The following is a 21,295-nucleotide window of genomic DNA, read 5'->3' as shown; positions in this document are numbered from 1 at the left end:
TCATTTGAAGCTGACCTAAAATTTTGTTAGTGCTACAAGGGGTGGTCCCAGCCTTGTGCCACTGCAGCCCTCGCATCAGCCCTGGCAGCCGTGCTGCTGCATGCTGACTTGAATCGGAGATCAGATCCAGCTGAAAGCTAGTAACAAAAAGGAAAAGGGGATTTATTTTCAGTGGCATCTGTGAGTTGATGAGATTTTGCTGCTGAGCCACACGAGCCAGCTCATGGGGAGGATGAGGACAGCATGAAATGGCATTTCTAGGTACAGCGGGGAGGCGTGCAGAAATTCCCGACTGACTGACGTGAGCATGGGCTGAAAAGCAGGACTGCTCGGTATCAGTTCTGCAGGGACTGGATGTTTTTTGCATAGCTGGCTTTGCGCTCGCAGTGCCAGCAGTTCCCGTGTTGGTTCTGCTGGTGGAGCCGCAGTGGTGATAGCCCAACTGTGCAGGGTGTCAGAGGTCTGGTCAAAGAGCTGTTGAAGACCTGGCAGCCGCCTGAAGATGTGGTGCCTAATGCAACATGGTGCAATTCAGCTGCTAGAAACAAGAGGAGAAGTGATGCACCAAGTCGTGGCTTTCATACCTTCAGTTTTAGTCAGCACAAAACTCTTCTTTCTAGTGTTGTCTCCAAGGTTTTTCCAGCCGTTTTCTGAAATGATTCTGTCTTACAGTCTCTGCTTATTGCTCTGAGAGAGCCTGCTGCAGATGTGTCTGCTGGAAATTGTTTCCTGCTTTCAACCTCCTTGGCTTGGATGACTTAACTTCAGTCATAGTTAAGTCTTGGTGTGTCAGTCCCTATAAATCCTTTCTCTTGAGTATTAGCACCCTTCAGCTAACCTGCAGCTTGCTGGATGTTTGATAAATCTGTTTGTGGTTAATTAATACAGACTTTTTCTCTATGGTGATTGGTTTTCTCTGAATTCGTTTTCTGCATGCTTTCTTGGACTTCTTTAGTGCCAGTTGTAGAGAGACTTGAATAGACTTTACATTGAGCAACACTGCCAATAGAATTGGTTGCCTCGTAAGACAATTTAGATATTATATTTGATAAAAAGCAAAGTAAAATATACAACCGGCCTCATATACTGAAGGTGGGAAGGAAAAGACTGTGTCTGGCCCTTGTTAAAGAGAAATAGAAGAAAGTATGTGGATCTAGGGGCAAAATACTGATGCTGAACGTGGAAAGCATGTGCCTGCGTTCCAGCAGCCAGGGCTTCCCGGTGGAGCATAGCAGCAAAGGTCAGGAGAGAGATCAGGAATTTTTTGGTGCTTGGCTGAATCGTCCAGTGGAAACGCTGGGAATTTTGTCGTTGGCTTTCGTAAGGATTTCATTGTGGATACTTGATTCTTTCATGCTTTCAAAGCCTTACAGCTTCCATTTCTACATCTGAGCACATTTGATTTGAAGCACATTGTTTTTTCCAGGGTATATCAAGTCTCGTTATAACTGCTACGTAATATTTTTGCATTAAACAGCCCTTCTGCACTGAGGGTTGCTTATCATTCAGTAAATCCTCTTCAAAAGTCGGGCTGGCAGAGCGAGCAGTCCTGCTTGCAGATCATCTAAGCGTTAGAGCTGGTGTGTTCCTCACTTCCAGGAAAGATGGCAACAAAAATCAGGCGGTACAAGTTCTGAATCCAGCTGTGGTTTATTTGCTGTGTGATCTTGGATACGTTCCTGAAGTCGGACTTTCAGGAATCTGCGAGTTCTGAGTGTGTTTATTGGAGTTCCCCGCATAAGGCACAAACGATGAAAATCTGAGCAAACGTAGACAGGATATACGCAACAAACGTTTGCAGGATGAATAGCTACATTTTAGGCATTACCCTAATGTGGCTTTAGATTGGGTGTAAAGAAATAGGCATTTCTAGACTGTGATTCAGGTCATTCTAGACTAAATTCTAAAACAGGATGAATATACTGCGTCTTGAAAGAATCCATTCTCCATTCAATGTAAGGGCAGACTACAGCGAAGAGTTCAGGCGGAAAATGCTGCACAATAAGCATCTAAAGTTAGGATCATCTGCAAATGTGGAATCTGCTTTTCTTGGCTCCCGTGACACTTAAGCACATGTCAGAATTGCATGCAAGTATTTTGGTCAGTTCTAACCTTAATTCATTTTGAATCCATTACTTGTTTTTTAGGTTAATGGCATAACGAATGATTTTGTGGTAGATGTGTATATTAATGAAATCATCAGTTATACTGCAATTACAAAGTTTTCTCACAAGAAAAGAGTGCATAAATATATTGATGTGACTGCAGGGCGTATATCCTGTAATGCCCTATCACTATTTTCTTAATGCTTCGGCATCCTAAAGGGCTTCTTTTGTCTTAATAAATATAGTATTCATTTGTAATAGTTCTCCTTTTGTTAAGGAATAGTTTCCTAGTGCTGAGGAGAAGAGTGCTGTCTCCGGATACATTAGTAACCCGAGCTGTATAGCACACACGAGTAACGAGGTTGAATGCAGGTGAAATAGTGGAAATAATAAGTTACTGCAGATCAAATGAAAATACTAGAGTAGCTAACAGTGAAATAGTTACCTGAGAGGAGCAGTTGGGTTTCATTCCTATCATGTTTTTTTTAACCAAAATGATACCTTTCAAGAGCTTAAGTGGTGTCATTGCTGCTCGGACGTCATTTCGGTTTTGGGTGGATGGGTGCGGTGTTTGCACTAAGTCGGGGTTAAACCAAACCTTCTCCAGAGCTGATAGCTTTGGGTTCCTTAGCAATTAATTTGTGTATCAGATAGGGCAGCAGTTTGGCAGTTACTGCTGATTTGTGGTGGCAGCTGTCAGATTCGATAGACTAACGTGACGGTGTTTGAAGTGCACGGGGAGAAGGGGGATTGCTTGAGAATTATTTGTAAAAATTGCCAGGATTCCTCATGGCACTCCAGACTAAACAGCATGTACTAAATGCCCCGTGCCCAGGACGTGCAGTGCAGAGCAGTTCGGCATCTCTACAACCAATTCTGCATGGTCCTGGGTGCCTGTAGCTCTGCTGCAAAAATGCAGGGTTTTTTTACACTAATCTGTAGTCCCCCTGCTTTGTCCTCAGGGATCCTCATCAGTTTGTCTCCTGTAGTTATTAGATACAGTTGGAATTGCTGTGTTGGGAATTCTGAAATTTGGAAACCTTCCTTGAACATCCGAGCACCAGTCCAGGTTGGACCTAAGACGAGGATGCTGCATCCACGAGAAGAGTCTTTTGTCCTGGTAACCTCTCTGAAAGCGAGCATTAGCACGTACTTAGGGGAAAAGGGTGGATTTCTTCAACGATTATCAGCCATCCATGATTTAGGGACTTCTGCACTGGGGACTGAAAGAAGACCAGCATGTTCAGCAGGTCCCAATGGACCTATCCTTAGTTCATTTTGTAATTCATTTAGCTCATCTATACTTTTGGCCTCTGAAACATCCCTTGAAGCTGAATTTCCAAATATGAGTTGACAGTCCCAAAAAGTACCTCCACGTAGACAGGTCATCTGTTAACTCCAGCGAGTGCCTCCAGCACTGTGTCACGGTAACAGCCAAGTAAATGTACAGTGATTTTCTAGACCTTTGTCATTCTCCTTTTGTTGCTCCTTCCTCACAGAGTCATAGTCTGCCCTTGCATGAAGTTTCTGACTATACTTATTTCCTTTTCTGAATCTCCTTCAGTTATTTTGCATTTTTCAGGGGATTTTTGGGAACAGGGGGCAGAAACGCACGTACAGTTCAGGACGCATGTGTTATGTGCGTGCACAGACTGCTCTCTATGGTCGGTGCTTTCCTAAATACGCTAAACATATTTTGCTTATTCCTTTCCATAGTATTTTGTAACATTCTTATGCTTTTTTGACTACTTCTGAGCGTCGAGGTGACATTTTCATCTGTGGTAACTCTGAGATCCTGACGCCCCACCAATGTCCCCCCGTCATAGCAGAACCCAACTATTTCTGCCTGTTGCTCACATTTGAGCAGTCGTTGCTCTGTAGGAAGTGCTCCCCTCTGACCCCATCGTTTAAAGGAGTCGGCTTTACTCTGCTGCTTATCCAGACAAGTTTATTTCTGAATCTTTTTAGAGTCAATTTTGCTAGGTGATAATCCAGGAATCTCTTATGGTTTATTTAAATAATGTCTTTGCCACTGGTATGTGCGTTACCCTTTCAGATGCTCCTTTTAACTTCCTGGTGACTTGTTTCCATGTTTTGGTATGGTTCCTCTTTTCATGAAGTTGAACATTACTGTGGCACCACATACGACATTTTTAGAAATTTCCTTCTAGATAAGGAGGTTTTCTTTAATTAAAAAAATAAAAAACAAACTTAGCCCGAAGTCAGAAGCTTCATCCATCCTTCGGACGCGTGGCGGTGCTGAGATCTGCCTTCGTGGCGAGGAGCTAGCGCCGTGGCTGCCGCGTTGCTCCAAGCAACGTGCTGTATTAGCACTTGTTTCCTAATAAACTTGCTGTTACGGCAGAATGCAAAAATGGAGTTAAGTGTCTGTGGCCTCATATTACTCCTCTGCACAGGGGCAAATTCACCCATACTGCCAAATTTGCCCTTTTCTGTGACTTTTCGTGCTGCTGTGTCAGGGACAAGCCGTAGGAAGTTAACAACCGCAGTGGGGGCTTTCCCCAAGCGCTCTTTGCTTTGCTGGTAATTGCTTTAGCTTTTATTTTGCAGCATGTATTTCCTTTCTCTATTATTCTCCCTTTCTTCTTTTTCATATTGCTGCCATCCATCGCGGCAGTAAGACTAAAGGAGCAGCCGTGCACTTTAGCTTTTACTCTCCCCTGGAAACCTCCTCCTCAGCCTGCTCCTCCGGACGCTCCCAGACACCACGTTTGGAGATGCTCGGAGACTTGGGTTTTTTAAGTTAAGTAATTTAGATTTGCTGCTGCTTAAATGCTTGTCAAGCCCAGCTACTCCGAAGCACGTCTGCCTCGCACCTCTCCACTAGCAGGACAACCTGCAGGGACGCTTGCTCACGTGCTCTCTCCATATATATACACATAAATATATATATATTTATATTTCCTTTAACATAGGGTTTGTTCAGAGGTTTAAAACGAAAGCACTAAACTTACTGCAGGCTCCTGAAAGAGGCATATTTGGTGCATTTGAATAAATGACATCATCTGATGTTCATTTTGAGTAAGTGGGATCATGACAGCTTGGTTACGAGACGCTTAGATGGTGCAAGCGTGTGGCATTCGATGGGTTTCATGAGGGATTTTAGAGGTATGTAGTGAAGTTCATAAACAAAAGATATTACTTCACAAAAAATAATGTATTTTAGAAAAGAAGGGGCATCCAAAAAGTTAGATTTATGGTGCTGTTTTTCTATATGGATACAGCATGGTGGGTATGAACAGGAGGAAGAGTCCTTATCTACGGGAGTGTCTGGGCGCGTGGGCAAGGGTGCGTGACTGAGGCTTTGGGGAAACAGCTTAGTACTTACAGGTTTTTATAGGGAAATAATTGGTTCCTGTGGAGAATGGTTAATGTGACGTATTTATGTATCACCTGGATGAATCCCTCCTTTCTCAGGAAACTTGTTTGCTGCTTGCTGCAGCTGTGGAGGAGCTGTCAAGGATGTTTCGTGCAGGGGAGAGCCCTGCTAGGGATTCCTGGTAGAAACCAACCCTAATCAAGCCAGTAGCACTTCTGCTGGGACATGATGAGCATGATGCTGAGCACATCATCTTTTCTTGTGTCACCAGCTGCAGAAACTTGGGTGTTTTGATCAGGCTAGTCAGACAGGGCGTCTACTCGTGCATGCCCTTGTTTTCAGAAAAATAAAATAAAAGGACTTGCGCTCTCAGCTGCCTGTTTTTCATCCACAGCTTTTAAAGCTGATTTTAACCGAACTGAAGAGTTAGCTGGAGGGCCTTCAAAGATGATTGCATTCCTGCTTTTCCTGACAGTAAGTGACTGGGAAGAGAGAAGAGAGACTGTACGTGCTCCTGCTATGGAAAACGCGGCAGCATGAACCTATGAGCTGTGTGAGCATGCACAGGAGTTCTGCGTAGCTGCCCGACTGCAGGAAAAACTGCTTTTGAAGCTTCCATGTTTTTAGACATTCAAATCAGTGCCCAAACATAAATGTAGGGCAAATTGGCCTCCGTTAGTTCTAGATCTCATTACTTGATTTTGCTCTGATACCTCCCAGTCTTCTGGCACTGAGACATCTGGTTTGTCTTTGCAGCTCTGGGTCTTGGCTGCCACGTGACTTTGCAACAAAATTAAATTAATAAATAAAATAGAACTGTTTAGTGAGATAAAATGAGGGTCTGTGGTGTCCTAATGACGGTAAAGGGCTCAAAAACTCTTTGCATGAAACATTTTTAAATTCTAGTATGTGTAAAGCATCTTTCCTATGTCACATGCTATCCCTCATTCTTACTGTCATTTTAGAAGCATTTGTTTTAACCAAGGGGAACTTGAGTTTCTATCAGTTTAAGTTTTTCAGAGTGCAGACCAACTGTACAGCAAAAAGCTGGCAGTCGAAGAGGTGTACCTAGAAATGAGTTGTGACGTGAAGTCCACAGGGAAGAAGTTTTTCTTTGATTTTTTAATAAACTTACTGTTTGCATCCAGAAGGACGGTCAGTTCTCTGGGTTCCCTCTGTCAAAACCTGCACTTTCATGGCATTGCTATATATAAAATTAACTGCCATTTGGTATCTAGGAAGTTGCTGTGAAAAGTATGATGAAAGTAGAAAGTGCAAAGGGCTTCTGTTCCCTCCCAGCCACACTTGTTAATTCCTGGTGACTTTTCTGAAATCAGTAATGTTTGAAAGTGGAAGTGAATGAACCTACGAGCTGCCGCAGCTCTCGGCCGTGGGATCGGGCTTCTGCGGCTGAGATGTGGCACCAGCACCGGTGATGCTCTTTAGAGGTGCACGGAGAGGAACCAACCTCCTTGCGTTTTACTGCCCTTTTCCTCTGCGGGAGTGCACAGAGACAAGTTTTATTTTTAGTTAGTTGCATTTGTTTGCTCTGCTTAAAAATAACCAGAAAGACATTAAATTCCAATTAAAAAGATTCCTTCAGTGTTTAGCTCTGTAGTATCAACTCTGGAATGAAACACTCCTACACTCCCACTTCCTGGGCTGTGTGCTCTTACATAAAACACGTAGAAACCTCCTTGCTCACTTAAAAATCTAGTCATTCGGACTCAAGAACAGCCAAAATTCAGCCAGAAAAGTTTCGTGGCATTGTTTGGTTGCTGACCGTTTTTTTCACCTCTGTAATGTTCGAGATGCTCATATGGATGTCAGCATCGGCCAAGCCCTCTGTAATTTGGATTATCCTGCAGATCTCGATAGCAAGCGGTGGTACTACAGTATGTGGCTCATTTTTTGCAAGGGTTGGTGAGCTTGGCTTCTGCTGGGAGAACGCAGACTTTAATGAGAATCAACGAAGTGAACGCAAACTGGGTTAGACAGTGGACAGATGAGCTGTGTTCATATTATTTTATTTTGCTTAGAGGCTTTGACTTGAGCTCTTTGAGCGTGCAGTTTAGCTTAACGTGACATATTTTCACTCATATACATATAAAACAGGAAGCATGTTCAGATAACATCAGCAGCCACTTCCTTATATGTACAAAAATAAAGTGCTCTGACAGCAGCAAAACTGACACTTTGATTTTAAAAAGGATAGAAACCTAGCATTTATAGACCCACATGGGCATTGCACTGAGCCAATCAGGAGCACAGGGGAAAAAATTTAAAAACAAACCTCATACATTGTAGTGCGTACATCTGTGTATGAGCAGAAGGCTGGAGGAAGCCAGGAGCATTGGCTGCAGATCTTCCCTAGCAAGAAGCAATGTTCATGGAGCAGCTTTGTGCGATTCCCCTGGAAGGTAAGACGAAGTCGCTTCAGTGGGCGGCTGCTGCAGATTTTTGCTTTAAGGGATGAAACGGGTGCTGCTTTGGATTGGGTTCTTCTGTGGCGCTGAGAGGTTGTGACAGATATCTTGTCTTTGGCCTTGAAATGAAACAGCCACAGTTGTCTTTTGAGTTTGACAATAAAAAACAAGCCTTTCTGGACACAACGCAGTATTTGTAAAGGGAAACTGCCAAGACTCTTTGGACTTCGTGATGTTAAATCATCCCGAAACTTAAAATGTCAATGCCTCCATTCCAGATGGTTTCACTATTGTCTCACAGGGCAACTGGTGAGTGGTTTGTAGTGCACTCCACGGGCAAGTGATGCAGTTGCTGTCTGAGTGCACACCTTGTTGTACATCTAGGACTGTTCCTGAGCTCAGGTTTACTAATACAGTTTGTGCTTATGGGGTCTGGAAATAAAATACGTAGAACTTAATCTTGTGTCTGTAGGCGGCTGCAGAACTTCAGTTGACTTAAATGGAATTGCAATCGGTGCATCAGCCTGGCTTTGCAAGCTGGTACAAATGAACAAAAGATACTGGTTCCCTGAAGACCTGCCTGAACTTTCATGGCTTCTAACAGTAAATACGGCTGTGGGAATTGGATTTTTATATAATTTCTGACATTTGTCATGTCCCTTGTGTGCCTTTTCTAATCAGAATCATCCTGAAAGAGAAGGATCTTACTTAACTTCTATAAACTGGCACCTCCTGTGAGAGTCATGGTGATCATAGCTCTGTTCTATGTAGCAAATCACAAAGTAAATTTGCTGTATTTAAAAGCAAGTAAAAGGGAGAGAAAAAGATCAGGTGGTAAAGTAAGCTCTAAGGATAAAGGGGGAAATAGACTGGGCGTGATAACTGCAAATCAGTCTTTCCAGAAGTGCTTTTCTAGCAGTCACTCTGGCAATAAATACTAATGACACTTTTAATGTAGGTGTCTTGAAAATCTCCCCAATATCAGATAGCGTGCACTGTCTTCAGCCTGTAAAGTTTGTAGGACCTGTGTGCTTGCTCCGGAGCTGCTCTTCACGGAGAGTCGTTGGCTTCTCCTGATGAGAGCCAAAGAGGAGCCACCCAAGCCGCTCTCCCGGCTTGCTCGGGGTGGTGTTTCCGACCCCGATGAGCACGCACAGACGTCATCTCACCGCTCACGGCTCTGCCTTCTCCCCGGCCGGTTGTCAGCCTACCTTGCGTTTCAGCACAACGCCTGCGTACTGGTGGGTCCCTCGTGGCATCCAGGAGGTCAGAACTTTTTGCAGCCACTTCAGTGTTCAAAAGCGAAGAGTAACTCTATGACTTTTGCCTGAATTTCATTTACTGAAAACAGATCAGAGCATTCTAGTAAGGTTGAAATAAATATTTTTACTCTTACTGAACTCTTCTTAAACAATATAGTGAACAGAAATACCTGGAGTAATTAAGCTTCTACACAGTGTTCACTGCAAATGGTAATAGTTAAGAAAATATAAACTAGAAAAATAAACACCAGATAAAACCATACCTGGAATTTTGTGCATTATCCTTTAGTATAGAGGAAAGTATCGGAGTCCTGATGCACAGACATGTCCGTTCATAGTTGGAGGGCTTGACCTGCTTTTCCTCTAAGAGCTTCACGTTGGTGATGCCGCTTGGTTTCCATAATCAGGCCCAACGGCCTGATCACAGCACTGGCTTCAGAAGGTGCTTCACTACTGCGTGCCTGTAACAGTTTCAAACAGAAAAAAAAATCTATTTGGTTTATATAATTTTGGCTCTTCCTGTTAAAGATTTGGTAGAAATATTGGCTTTTCTAAATATAATGAGTTCCTGCTTGCACTCGTGACTGGCTCGGAAACTGTCCCAAGGATCGCGTTGTGCAACTTAGCAAGGAAGCCAGCAAACACAGAGTCAAAAATGTTCCTTTTGCTTTTTTTTTTTTCCATTGTTTAGGTTAGTGTGTCCTTTATTTAGGTTAGTGTATCATGGTGTCCAGGTTTTGAGTGATCTGTAGTTTTTCATAATCTGCTGGAAAACAGATGAAGGCTTATTTTGTAGCAGGAAAGTTTTGCTTTCGTCAGATTTTACAGCAGGCACCATTTTTTTTAAGCCTGTGCTAGGAAGCGGGGTGAGAGACGGTCACTGGGTTGTCATTACAGGCACTTTTATGTGGCTTCAAGTTTGGAAGGCATTTTAGGTGTTTAGAAAGGTTGCAAGTTTAGAATTTATGGTAGATTTTTTGCATGAGTTTCTCATGAGTGCAATGGAGTAATTCAAATGAGCAGGGATTGCTATCGATTGAAGGGTCCGACTGTAAGCGAACAAGCACAGGTGGAAAGTGGAGCAATGCTGCGGTGGTCTAATTTAAGTGTGCAAAATTAGCATTTTAAACCTTGTCTGCTTCTCATTTTCATACACAAAATGAGTCACAATTTATGGTGTGCAGTTTATAAAGCCTGTGCATAGAGACTTCTGTAAAATTGCTACTCTTATGTCAGGGGTGTGGTTGATTGGTTGATTTTTTTCCTTCAGGGATTACAAAAACTGTAAGATTTATTGAAGAAAATACTGAGATTGGTTTTCTGCAGTACGCTCTCAATCTCTGCCTCCTGGAGTCGTGTTTTATGGTCATTTCCCAGCATTTTAAGACATTCTTGGCTCAAGGACTTTGCCTGCCCGGGCTCTGCCCAGTGCCGTACGCTCTCGCTCTTGGTGGGACTCATCCCACCGCCACATCCCGTCCCATGAGGAAAACAGCCAGAAACCGCAGATACTGGTGTATTCCGTACCCGAACGAGCATCCGGGGCATCATCCTGGGGCCTGGTCTTGGAGAGGAGCCGTGGGTGTCACTGCCGCTTCTCGTCCCCTGCTGATGGGGACCCGCTGCTCTGAGGTCTCCTTCAGCCTGCCCGCGCGCTCGGTGTCTCCAAGGTGCTGCACGGCCCTGAGAAGCTTCCACTGAAATACAGGGAAATGTGATTTATAAGCCCATAATTCGTTCTGCAGAACGCTGAAGAGTGGTTAACAAGTTAACATGGCAAACATTTTTCGAGGGGGGGAAAAAAAGAGTTTTGTCGGAGATCGTTCTTGCTGCGGGAAGATGCTCGTGGCCGCAGATCCCGGAGGAGCTGCCTGCAGAAGACAGCAGCGGCTCGGAGCCACTCCGTGGGACCTCGCCGGTGGGCACGGCGCTAGCAGGGAGCGGCGCGGTGGGCAGCCATCCCGGCCCTCGTTGCTGCCCCCGGAGCCTCGGGGTTACCACCCGCAGCCCGGGCTGGGTGACCTGGGGGGATCCTAGCCAAAGAGCCGGCGTTTGGGACCAAGGAGGAACCGAAACCTGTTGCATACAGCTGCAGCCGCTTAGGGTGATCAGAAAAGCAGTAAAAGCAGCTCCGTCTTGGCCTTTCATTTTGCTTTCCCGCTCCATTCTGGTGCTGTTTCTCTTACCTAGAGGCTGAAACTCTGTTGCATGGACGTTGGTTAACAGCAGCACTGACTTTAATTCCACTTTTCCAACTATATTGCATTACAGTTAAAAATACTTTCGCTGCCCAGCCTAATAGCGGTCTCTGCAAGGAAGGACTGAGCAGAAACTTACTGCTTGAAAAGCAGCAGGGAAGCTAGACCCATCGCCAACTTGAGGACCACTCTCTGAAAATGCATGGCAGGAACTCTTGCTTTCTGGAGACTGATGGTCTGAAAGGCACGTGGCCCTTTGGCCCGTAGTGCTTTGGGGGTGAAGTGCTTGGAGCTGCCTGCTAGGGATCTGCTGTCTTCATCAAAGCTAAATACAGGGTCAGGAGATAAGTTTGAGCTCTCTGTATGTGAAGCTGTTGCTGAGCAAAGCCTGATGTTCTTGTTTCACCAGCGTGATGGGATCCTCCCTAACCTCTCCATCCATCCATCCATTTTTCCCTTATGCCTTAAAACTAAAACTTGTTGTTCTGTATTGAATCAGCACTTTTTTTTTTTAAACCATGTGTAGCTCTTTGGAGTTACTGTGATATTGAGGTTGTGTGTTCGCTATATCCGCATACAGAAGAAACCTTACTAGGATAGTTTCTTCTGAAGGCAGAAGTCATCCTCAGGACTAGCAGTCCTTGACCACTCAAGGTCATTGGTCCTCTTAGAAGTGAAAAATCCACCTCAGTCTCTTGAAATTCAGAGGGCTTAAAAACACCAAGGATGAGTCAGAGAAAAGATAGCCCAGTCTCCTGTCTCTCGCATTGATCGACAAGTTACCCAGAGAGAAAATACAGGAGTACAGGAACGGAACAAGTATGGATTTTCCCATCGTCTAGCGATCAGCGGCTCAGAGACTTGGAGAGCAAGAGAGACTGTCTTATTCCTTAATACCCACCCATGGAGTGGTCCTATGCTTTTTTTGACTGGGGTATAATTTTAGCATTTGCAGTGTCCTCTGGTAAGGATATCCTCAGCTTAACATGCTGTGCAAAGAAATACCTCCTTTTGCTGGTTTTCTTTCCTTTATCCTAGCATCTTCTAAGTTCATTGCATGCTCCCCAGCTCTTGGATTTGAGTAGTTGTTCACTTCGTTCATGCGATCCATGATTTTACAGACCATCATCATATCCCTTGTCAGTCATCTCTTCTAGGCTGAATAATCCTCGTATTTTATCATTGCTCATGTAAAAGCCATCTCGTCCTTGTGCTTCTCTAGTTTCTCTCGTTCTGTGAGACATGGGGCCAAAATAGCACACGACATGCAAGAAGTAGGTGCGTGTGTGGCTTTTTTCTTCTGTTCTGTATTTATTTCCTGGTAATTCCTGTCATTCCACTTGCTTGTAACCACTGTTGACCTGAGGCTTTTATAGGAGCATTTATACCGCAAGAACGTTTCTCCGTGGTGGTTGTCTCCTGCAGTCTGCCCTTGTGTTTTTCCTTGAACAACTCAGTATCATGAGCCAACTTGTTTGCCGGTCTTTCCATACCATGTATGACTATGATACTTGAATATCTTGAAAACCTCATGCTGTTCTTTGCCATCAGATGCGTTTTCATCGTACGCATGTGCAACGCTTGACTCTGCCCAAGGCTCCTCACGGGGAAGCGCTAGGACAGGCGAGAAGCAGCAGCTGGGTCCGATGGCGTGGAGCCAAGCAGGCGGCCCGTGACGTCTGCACGCTCGACTTCCTCCTCGCTAGTGCAGAAACCGGGAGATCATAGTAAACACGCGAAGGCCGCGTGTATCTGTGTAACTCAGAAACGCCGGAGAGAGACCGGGCAAAAGTGTGTGGTGTTGGTTAGAGGAACACGCAGAGCCTTGTTTTGCTCAGGTCGGCCTTGCATGGACAGTATCAGTCTCGTGCAAGGGCCTCGCTTGTGCCTGTGCGAGTCCTGTCGAAGGAGCAAACATGTTGTGTTTGGGTGGAACCTGTCGCCCTTCGAGAGTTTTGCCATGTTTGCCGTGGGCCAGCCTGGATTTTGGCAGATGAGGGTGTTTGGTGATGCCGTGAGGCTCTACAGCTGCCAAGGCTGCTGCCACCAGCACGTCGAGCTCCGGACGCGGTGGCAGTTCTGTCCACATTATGTGTCTCTAGCAGGACGTGACCGCAGTATGACAACTGTTTTAAGTACACTGAATTTGGCTGAATTTCCTGTCCAGCTACTATTTAAAGCAGATTTAGCAGCTCTGAGCCCATACTGTGCATGCTCTGTGTATACGTGCCATTGAACGGAGGGGCGGCCAGGCGTCCTCCGTGAAAATGCATCTCAACTCGCTATGCCTAGAGACTCCGTTGAGCTGCTTTGCAGAAACGGGCAACCTTGGTGCTGATGGAGAGGCAAGTTTTTAAGCGCTTGTTCGTTTTCCACCAGAACTGTGGGTCGTCTAAGCTTGGCTATTTCTTTGCTTTCAACAGATAGCCGTGGCACCCGTCGGCAGACCGAGGGACTCGCTTTCGTGGCTGGCCCATGTTGACCGCTTTTATTAGATCCGCTGTTTCGAGGGCTGTGCTGCAGCGTGTGCTAAATTTGCCGATAGGCCTGATGTGCGCTCGGGTCGTGACTGACAAGATTTAATAATTCTAGGTTCTTTTTACTGCACACATGCAAATTAATGAAAATTAAATGAGGGTGCGAGCTGGAAGTGCTGTTCCCGATTAGCTCCATGTGTGGACATTTTTCTTCCTGAGTAACAGTTCACATCTGGAGTCAATCAGGGAGAGTTAATCACAACCAACTGTATGAGGAAAAGCCATAACAGCGTCATTTTAATTTTATTGACAGTAGTCTCTAGAAATGGCCTCTCAACAGCAGAAAAAACTAAATTTAATCTTAGCTAAATTTCCTCCTCTCCGGTAGAAAACACTTAATTAGATGTGTTTTAGCACCCGCTAATGGATGAGAACTGCGCTGTGCTGGATGCCGTGCACAGGATTCCCCGCCTTGGGGACCATATAGTCAAGTCACTTAAGACAAATGACAGTAGGTAAAAACAGATAAGGAAATACAGGGAAGCAGTTTAAGTTCATCCACACTGAATATGTTTTGACCCCTAATTTAGGAGTCCAAGCCAGAGGCCTGTATTTCGGCTATGCAGCTCTCCCACAGCCTAAGCCGGTGTTAAGACCCCGGTGATCACGTTGTTTGTGTTACCCTTCTGCGGTTTCGCTGCATGAAAGTTGAGTTTGGGGTAGAATTTATATCATTTCCTAACAAAGCAGTCATTCTTTATTTCTCAGTTCCCTGACTTGCAAGGTCAGAAGAGCTCATTTACTTCCTTTTCTTTAGCAGTAGACAGTTAACTTGAGTGCTGGGGGGGAACATGTGGAGAATTCCTAAAATTGCCTGAATCAACTGTGCTCCTGCCTCACCTATATTTAACTTAAATTCACCAACGCAGTAAAATGTTACTTAATGGGATGAAAATTAGAGTGTTTCTATGTAATGGGTAATTTATTGTTCTTCTCCAGAAAACCACTTGTAATGGTGCCATCTCAACAGCAGCTGCATTAGTGTCACCACTGTTACAGTCCAGGCTTAAGTGCTTCCCACTCTTGCGTGCTTGTGAAACACATGGTGATCAAATCATCCTCTCCCAGGCACTAGCACTGCCCGTGGATGCTTGTTTTGAGTCAGGCCTATCTGGGTGACAGACTGTCCTAAGGCGGTTGGCGAGGAAGACACCTTGCAGGCGCAGGAAAATTAGTTGTCATCAGTCTGCGATGAAGCTGTTCAGACCGCAGGGAGAGAGCAGCGCTGCTGCCCGTCTCTTCTGATGCAGCCGTACTAGAGACGTGCGAGGCAGGAACCTAGAGGACAGTTCACAGAAACGCGACCACATCTTCCCCTCTTCAGACGCCTACATGAACTTCCTATGTTTCATGTTTGGCCACCTCCGACGGGCCGTGTTTGACTCAGCAACCTGGAAGCCTGCACTGATGCCCCCTTCCACGGCGCCGCGCCGTGCAGTCCCGCTCACGTTCGCGTACGTACGGCGTTTGCAGGCCTGCGGTCCCCTTTCCATCGGCCTCCAAGAGCGGGGTTGACTGCTCGGGGGGCTTTCTGCTCTCGCCTCGTGCCCCGCGCAGGCTTTGGCCGTCCCCGGACCCTGCACGCAGCCAGCGCATCTCAGTAGTCCTGCAAAACACGAATTAGCGGAGGGAAAAAAGACCGGAGAGGCTTGTGCCTGATGAGCAATTTGAGGGGGCTCGTAGAGGGGTTTGATGCATGCCAGGACGGTCCAGGGGAAGGGATGGGGCTGCTCATGTCGACGCGGGCGGCGTAAGACCTCATTTTGGTGACAGCTAACCATTAGAGGAGTTCACTTGCTCACGGCCTTTCTGCTGCTGCTTAACAAACCTGCTCCACTCTAGATGTATCGTGCCAGTCGTGAACCCACGTATCCGCAGTGGGCAGTCAGAAGTAATAGTCCAAATAGACAATATTGTACCGAGCGATTCTCTAAGAATAGAAGCAGAAGAAGAGTCTTCGCTATAACCGTGGGGGTTTCTTCAAGGCAACGTGCTCGCTGGAGGGGCTTGCTTTGCACCAGCAGTGCGTGTGCTGGTGGTTTATTTTAGTTGCAGGTGTGTTACTTCCTCGGTAGGAATACTCTCATGCTGAATGACCTATATAGCAATTGGGTTGCTCGCTTAAGAAAAAAAAATGTTATTACCGATAGAGCGATAGCATTCACGTCAGTCAACAGAAATTCCCTTGAGCTCTGTGAGCGTCTCAGACCTGAAACTGCGAGGTGAAACTCTGGGTTCTGCGAGCTGTTCGGGGGCGAGTCCTGCTTGCAAACGGGCATGAAATCATAGGTCTGTCGCTGCCTTTTTTTTTTTTTTTGGTGGTGCTGTTGCTGGTATTTCTATTGCACTTGTGGAAAGCCCTATATTCCTAGCAATCCGGTGTTCAGACTATTACATGCCAATGCACTGATACAGTTTAATATGAGCAAACGGGTGTAAGCTCTGCTGGCTTGATGGGAATTTGGCGTTGCTGCTGTTCAGCCAAACTGTTGAAGGATGTTGCAAGGTGAGCTTTTCAGGACAGAGAGGAAGAACGAGCTGCATCTGTGCATCTTTCTGCTTCTCAGGAGACCTCCTGGGCTGCTCTTTCCACAGCACCTCGTTGCTGATTCCGGCCTGATGCTCTGTTCTTGTATCCACATATTTGCTTTTGAGTATGTATCGGAAGAAGCTTTACTGAAACGCGTCTCCTGCGCACACGAGATACCAGGTTTTCTGAGCAACCGCATCTGCAGAGCTGCCAAACGCCCTGTGCTGCAGCGCAGAGGGTGAGGTGGCCGTGACCTGCCTTCGCTTCCTCCGACGGTCTGCAACAGCCAGAGCCCCTGAGTGGGTGTGCCGTTGCGTAATTAAGCTCTCCTTCTTCACACATGGGCTAAAGAAGTCCCCTTCGTGTTCCTTTTTTAATTGATTATCTGAAAAATGGGAGGAAAAAGAGCTCCTCTGCAGCTTCTCCCCATGCATGCCTCCCCGGAGCTGCAACAGGTACTGGCGTGGCAGAGACCATATCCTGCCCAACGTGCAGTGCATCTGTTATTCAAGGAGGTGCCTTTTCCATATGGTACAAATTTTCTTCCTAAAGGACTCAAAAGTCCAGGAATAACCTGTTGAAATCACACCTGCCTTCTAGTTGATGTTTATCAGCTCAGGTACAGGGAAGGAGAATACCTTAAAGGATGGGAAGAGTCATGTCCAAGGAGCCTTGGAGCAGATGCCACCTTCAAATGGAGCAACGAAAGGATGCCAGAAAAGAAAACGCCGTCCATTTGGTACCAGCCACATCAAGACTGTCCTCTCCAATAGCTGCATGTTAATACTGGAAATCTTTGTGGCATGAGAGCATAAAATCTTGCCCTTTTTCAAGATTATTCTCATGCCAACGCGCTCAGAAGATGATCTTCCTGTTGTCCATCACTTTCTCCTAGAGTGCATGAGCTTCAGGGGTTTATGTGTAAATATCCCTATTTGATATATAGTGAGAATGTGATAGTACTGAAATTGCAAGTGAAACCATCCGCAGGATGGTGGCTTCAGGGCTGAATCTTAATAGCAAAATAATTACTGGGCCTTCATACTAAAAGCCAAAGCTCCTTTGACACCGAGAAAAGGACATTTCACGCTGGGAGCGCGTCCAGAAGTTTGCTTTGCAAAACAACGAGTCTCTTCGGCCCTTGCCTGGAGCTCGCAGTTGGTGCCTGGTGTGATAAAGGTCAGGCATCGCGTTACGAGGCTGCCACGGCGCATCGCGCGCTCTAGCCCTCTGTGTTTACAGCTAATCGGGAAGCCAAAAATAAAGGCTTGTCTCACGAAAGCGTGCCTCGGAGGTGTGCTGCTGTCGGGGCGAGCTGCTCTGCCTCTCGCAGCACGGTGCGGGAGCTGAGCTGGGTCTTGCACAGCTCTGATAGCCGGTTTCATCACGTCAGCGCAGCGGGACGTTCTCTGTACCTGTTTGTACCGCGGAGTGCTGAATCAAGCTAAATTTTATGTTTATCTCCTCTCTTTTATATTTTTCTAGATACAGTCCATATCACAAGTTTGTTTTTCTTGTGGGACAGCGCAGCCTCCTCACGCTCTGTTTTAAGGCCGTTGCTAGTTGGCAGCATCAATCACCGTCTCGGTGGAGAAGTCTCTCTCTAATCCGCCTTTGCGCTAATGGCACCTTTGGTCAGAGGTTTAGCTGTAAATGCAACTCCTCCGAGTGTTTCTCTTCATCAGTGCTGTTACCCACAGCCTGTGTTGGCAGGTTTTGGTCTTACCAAGTGTTTCAGCTCTCTTTCGCTGATGAGTTACATTCTTTGAGCCCTAAAGGTGATTTTTAGGGAAGAGGGAAGTGTTAGTGACATGAAAACTGGTATTTTATGTAAAGTAAGAAGCAAATGCCCAAATCTTTGCAGCGATGTACCCCTTTCTGATTTGAGTTGTCGCATGTTCAGGATGCAAGATGGAACGGAGCAGGACAGGACAACAGCGCTGACAAAATACCGTCTTCTCTGCCGGGGTGAGATGAGAGAGTGGCAGCTGGCAAGAGCGGTTGTCGAAGGACTTTCAGACCAGCAAGCGTTGAACATTTATCAATGGAGGGACCGACTGCTTCCATCAAACCCCTGGGCTACCCCAACGCGTGTCATGGATAGCTTGGATTTATCGGTCATCCTTACGGTCCTTCCTTTTTCCTAAAGCCGTGCTTTAGGATGGAGGATGGAGAGCTCGGGCGAGCCGGCCGGCGCCTGGGGACAAATGGGCAGCTTTTGGGCCAGTCTCTCAGTGTGGAGCAAACAGTTGGCCTATTTTATGTTTGTAAAAGCCTAATCCGGTGATAGGAACGTACAATCCTAGTTAAGTTTCAGCTTTACCCAGGGCCAGTGCAGGAGCAGGAGTTTGGGAAGCTGCAGTTGGGCGGTATTTGGGGGCTTATTTCTTCCCTCATTCGGTGAGGAGCGGTTGTGGGAGGAGCACTCTTAGACCTGTTGGTCTCACTTGTAAGTTTGATCTTGTTTTGCTGGGAATTCAAGGCTGAGCTTACGTTCTCCTTCTGCTGAGCTGTATACCCGGGAAGTCAGAAAGGCACTAGATCACCAGGAGACATTTCCGCGCTCCTCAAAATGTATTTTAATGACTTTCACTAGGAGTTCTTCAAGCAATACATCTGGATCCCATTAGCTGTTTAAAATTGGGTTATTTTAAGCTTATGACTGCACATAGTTGAAGGGGGGAGTATTGTATTTTTAGTTCAGCTTGACTGTACTCTCCTTCCCAATGAGCAAAGTCCAGCCTTTGCTTTCCGAAAGCGTGGATTTCGAGGCAGAAAGCCCCATGGAAATGCGTGCAAACCCTTGAACGGGACCTCTGGAGCTACAGTTTTAATCTCTTTTTGCATCGCATGCCCCAAGCCCGGAGAAAACGCCAGCGGAGCTGCTGCTGCGGGGCCGCCGCGAGCGGGCGGAGGTGAGTACGGCGCTGCGCCGCGGGCTCTGCCGAGCGCTCCCGACAGCGTAGCATCTCGCGCTGCACTTTGGTCCTTGGAAAGGCAGAGAGCAACGATGTCAGGCCTGTTCGTTGCTCCAGAGCAGCTTGATCCCCGTTACTGGAAGAGGAGAGCTGCTGGTTCGCCTGCTGCGTAGTGCATTTCGGGCTATGATTATCTCCAGTCTTTAAAAGATAAATGAGGAGAGATCCAGGAAAAGCTCAGCCCCAGACAGCCGGGGGGCTGCACGGACGCTGTGCCCTTGCGTGCATCCCTGGACCTGCCGTGGTGCCGAAGGATGGGGTGCACGTGCTGGCTTTGCACTAGCAGAGGTTGCCCAGGTTGGGTTTGCTTTCATTGCTCTCACACAAGATTGCTCTTGTCCGTATCAGTCAGTCTCACAAGGTTTAGCAGCCTTCATGTTGTTTATTTCTTCTGATTTCAAAATATTTTGCTTCCCAAATTCTCCAGCGATTACAGATGTATATTGGCTTTCTTCTGAGCGCTCTTTTTTTAGTAGTTGTTTTGTTTCGTGCTGTTAAACAGTTTGTTTTATCCCAGTCAAGCTCTCCGTGTGCCAGGATTTGGTGAAGTGAACTTGAGCATTCGCCTTATGCTGAGCGACCTGAGACTCATCTTCTTTCGGAGCCGCTGAAATAAAACTCTTGCGTGCACGTAGGGCGGTTTGCCTGCCTGCTTTCTCCGGCAGCTCCCGCTGCAGCTCTTCCGAAGCAAGTCTGCGAGAACCAGCCGGGCATTTCTGCAGCATGAGTTGCAGAGAAAAATCTTAATCTTCATCTCGATTTAGGAATTGCCTGAGCGCCTGCCAAAAAGACGAGCTTCCGTCGTCATCCGCGCCGTCTCCCTGCTTCCCCGCTCCCCCGGCTCCGACCGCCTCCAGGTGCTTCCCGGCGCTGGCTGGACCCGTGGTGCTCTTGGTTGGGCTGAACCTTTCTCTCGATGGTCCCGTCCTCCTGCCAGCTGCTCCACACGGGTGACAAGGGAGGATATGCTGTAAATCAGACAGTGAATTACTGGCTGAATGAGCTAATATTTTTGTAGTTCTGCCTAACAGAAATGCTGGGTTTAAAGGAACATTACAGTCATGCGCTCGGTCTTGCTGCCCCAAAGCAGGATCAGTGGCATCCATGCGTTTTCTCGTCATTGATATCCGATATTATTTATGAAAGACAAACATGAGCTGGAATATGATTATTAAATATCTTTTTAGGAAAGTCAGCATGTGTATCCTGGAAGCCAGTGGGATTTCAAACAGACCAATGTCCTGCTGTGCTCACACCCCAAAAAGTAAATAAGCTGTTACAAGACTTCTAAGAAAAAGGAACTAAAAAAAAGGGGGGGAAATGATACAAGCGTCTTTATTTTGCTCTTATTTTCAGTGTCATATATTGCACAGGACTGTGCTGGTAGCCAGCATCAGAGGAGACTTTGAGTCTTGGTGCTTCTCTTTAGGTACCAGCGTAGGCGGTTAGCAGCCACGGGACCCGGTTCGGTTGTGACCCTTCTTGTCCTGGTGGTGATTGGAGCACCGGGCTGGTCGGAGAGGAGCTCTCGGCCTCCTCCCACCGGTGCCTTTGGCAGCTTTGCAAAAACAAGTGGTGTCATATGCTATTAAACTGGATGTGCAGCCGGATGATGCTTTAGTTGCCAGTTTGGGGCTGTGGTTCATCCGTGTGCTCGTTATCCAGGAGGCTCAAGCAGAAGTCCTCAGACTTGACCAAGCGAAGGCATGAGGCAGCATCTCGATGCAACTGCATCGGTCTTGCTATGTGTATTAGGAAAGATGCTTAGACTGCATCCTGCGCTTAATATTTGCAGTAAATTACCCCAGGTTTTCTAAAAGAATTAATTGCCCATCTTCTTCTTCCATAAATGACTGTTAAATAAGTCTATCTATCTCTCGGCTGCTGTTAGCACCGTTTCTTTATAAAAGTTCATAAGA

General features: G+C 46.4%; 2 protein-coding genes across 5 annotated transcripts in view; one reads left to right on the top strand and one right to left on the bottom strand.

Moving 5' to 3' along the window:
• HADHB (hydroxyacyl-CoA dehydrogenase trifunctional multienzyme complex subunit beta) overlaps positions 1-21,295 on the bottom strand; it is a 644,785-nt gene that overhangs the window by 209,244 nt on the left and 414,246 nt on the right. The gene's annotated exons all lie outside the window — the stretch shown is intronic.
• Positions 1-21,295, top strand: part of ASXL2 (ASXL transcriptional regulator 2) — a 123,271-nt gene that overhangs the window by 60,635 nt on the left and 41,341 nt on the right. Inside the window, exon 1 of one of the 4 annotated variants that reach the window (XM_064508188.1) lies at positions 7,616-7,865. The exons of the other annotated variants lie outside the window; for them this stretch is intronic. Coding sequence (XP_064364258.1) covers positions 7,829-7,865 — 37 coding nt within the window. The 5' untranslated portion in view covers positions 7,616-7,828. Of the gene's footprint in view, positions 1-7,615; positions 7,866-21,295 lie in introns of those variants that run through there. 4 annotated transcript variants of the gene reach the window in all.

This window comes from Dromaius novaehollandiae, chromosome 3 (genome assembly GCF_036370855.1).
Source record: "Dromaius novaehollandiae isolate bDroNov1 chromosome 3, bDroNov1.hap1, whole genome shotgun sequence".
In the NCBI taxonomy this organism is placed as follows: Eukaryota; Metazoa; Chordata; class Aves; order Casuariiformes; family Dromaiidae; genus Dromaius; species Dromaius novaehollandiae.
The sequence above is the reverse complement of the archived record's forward strand: the minus strand, read 5'-3'. Positions and strand labels throughout refer to the sequence as shown.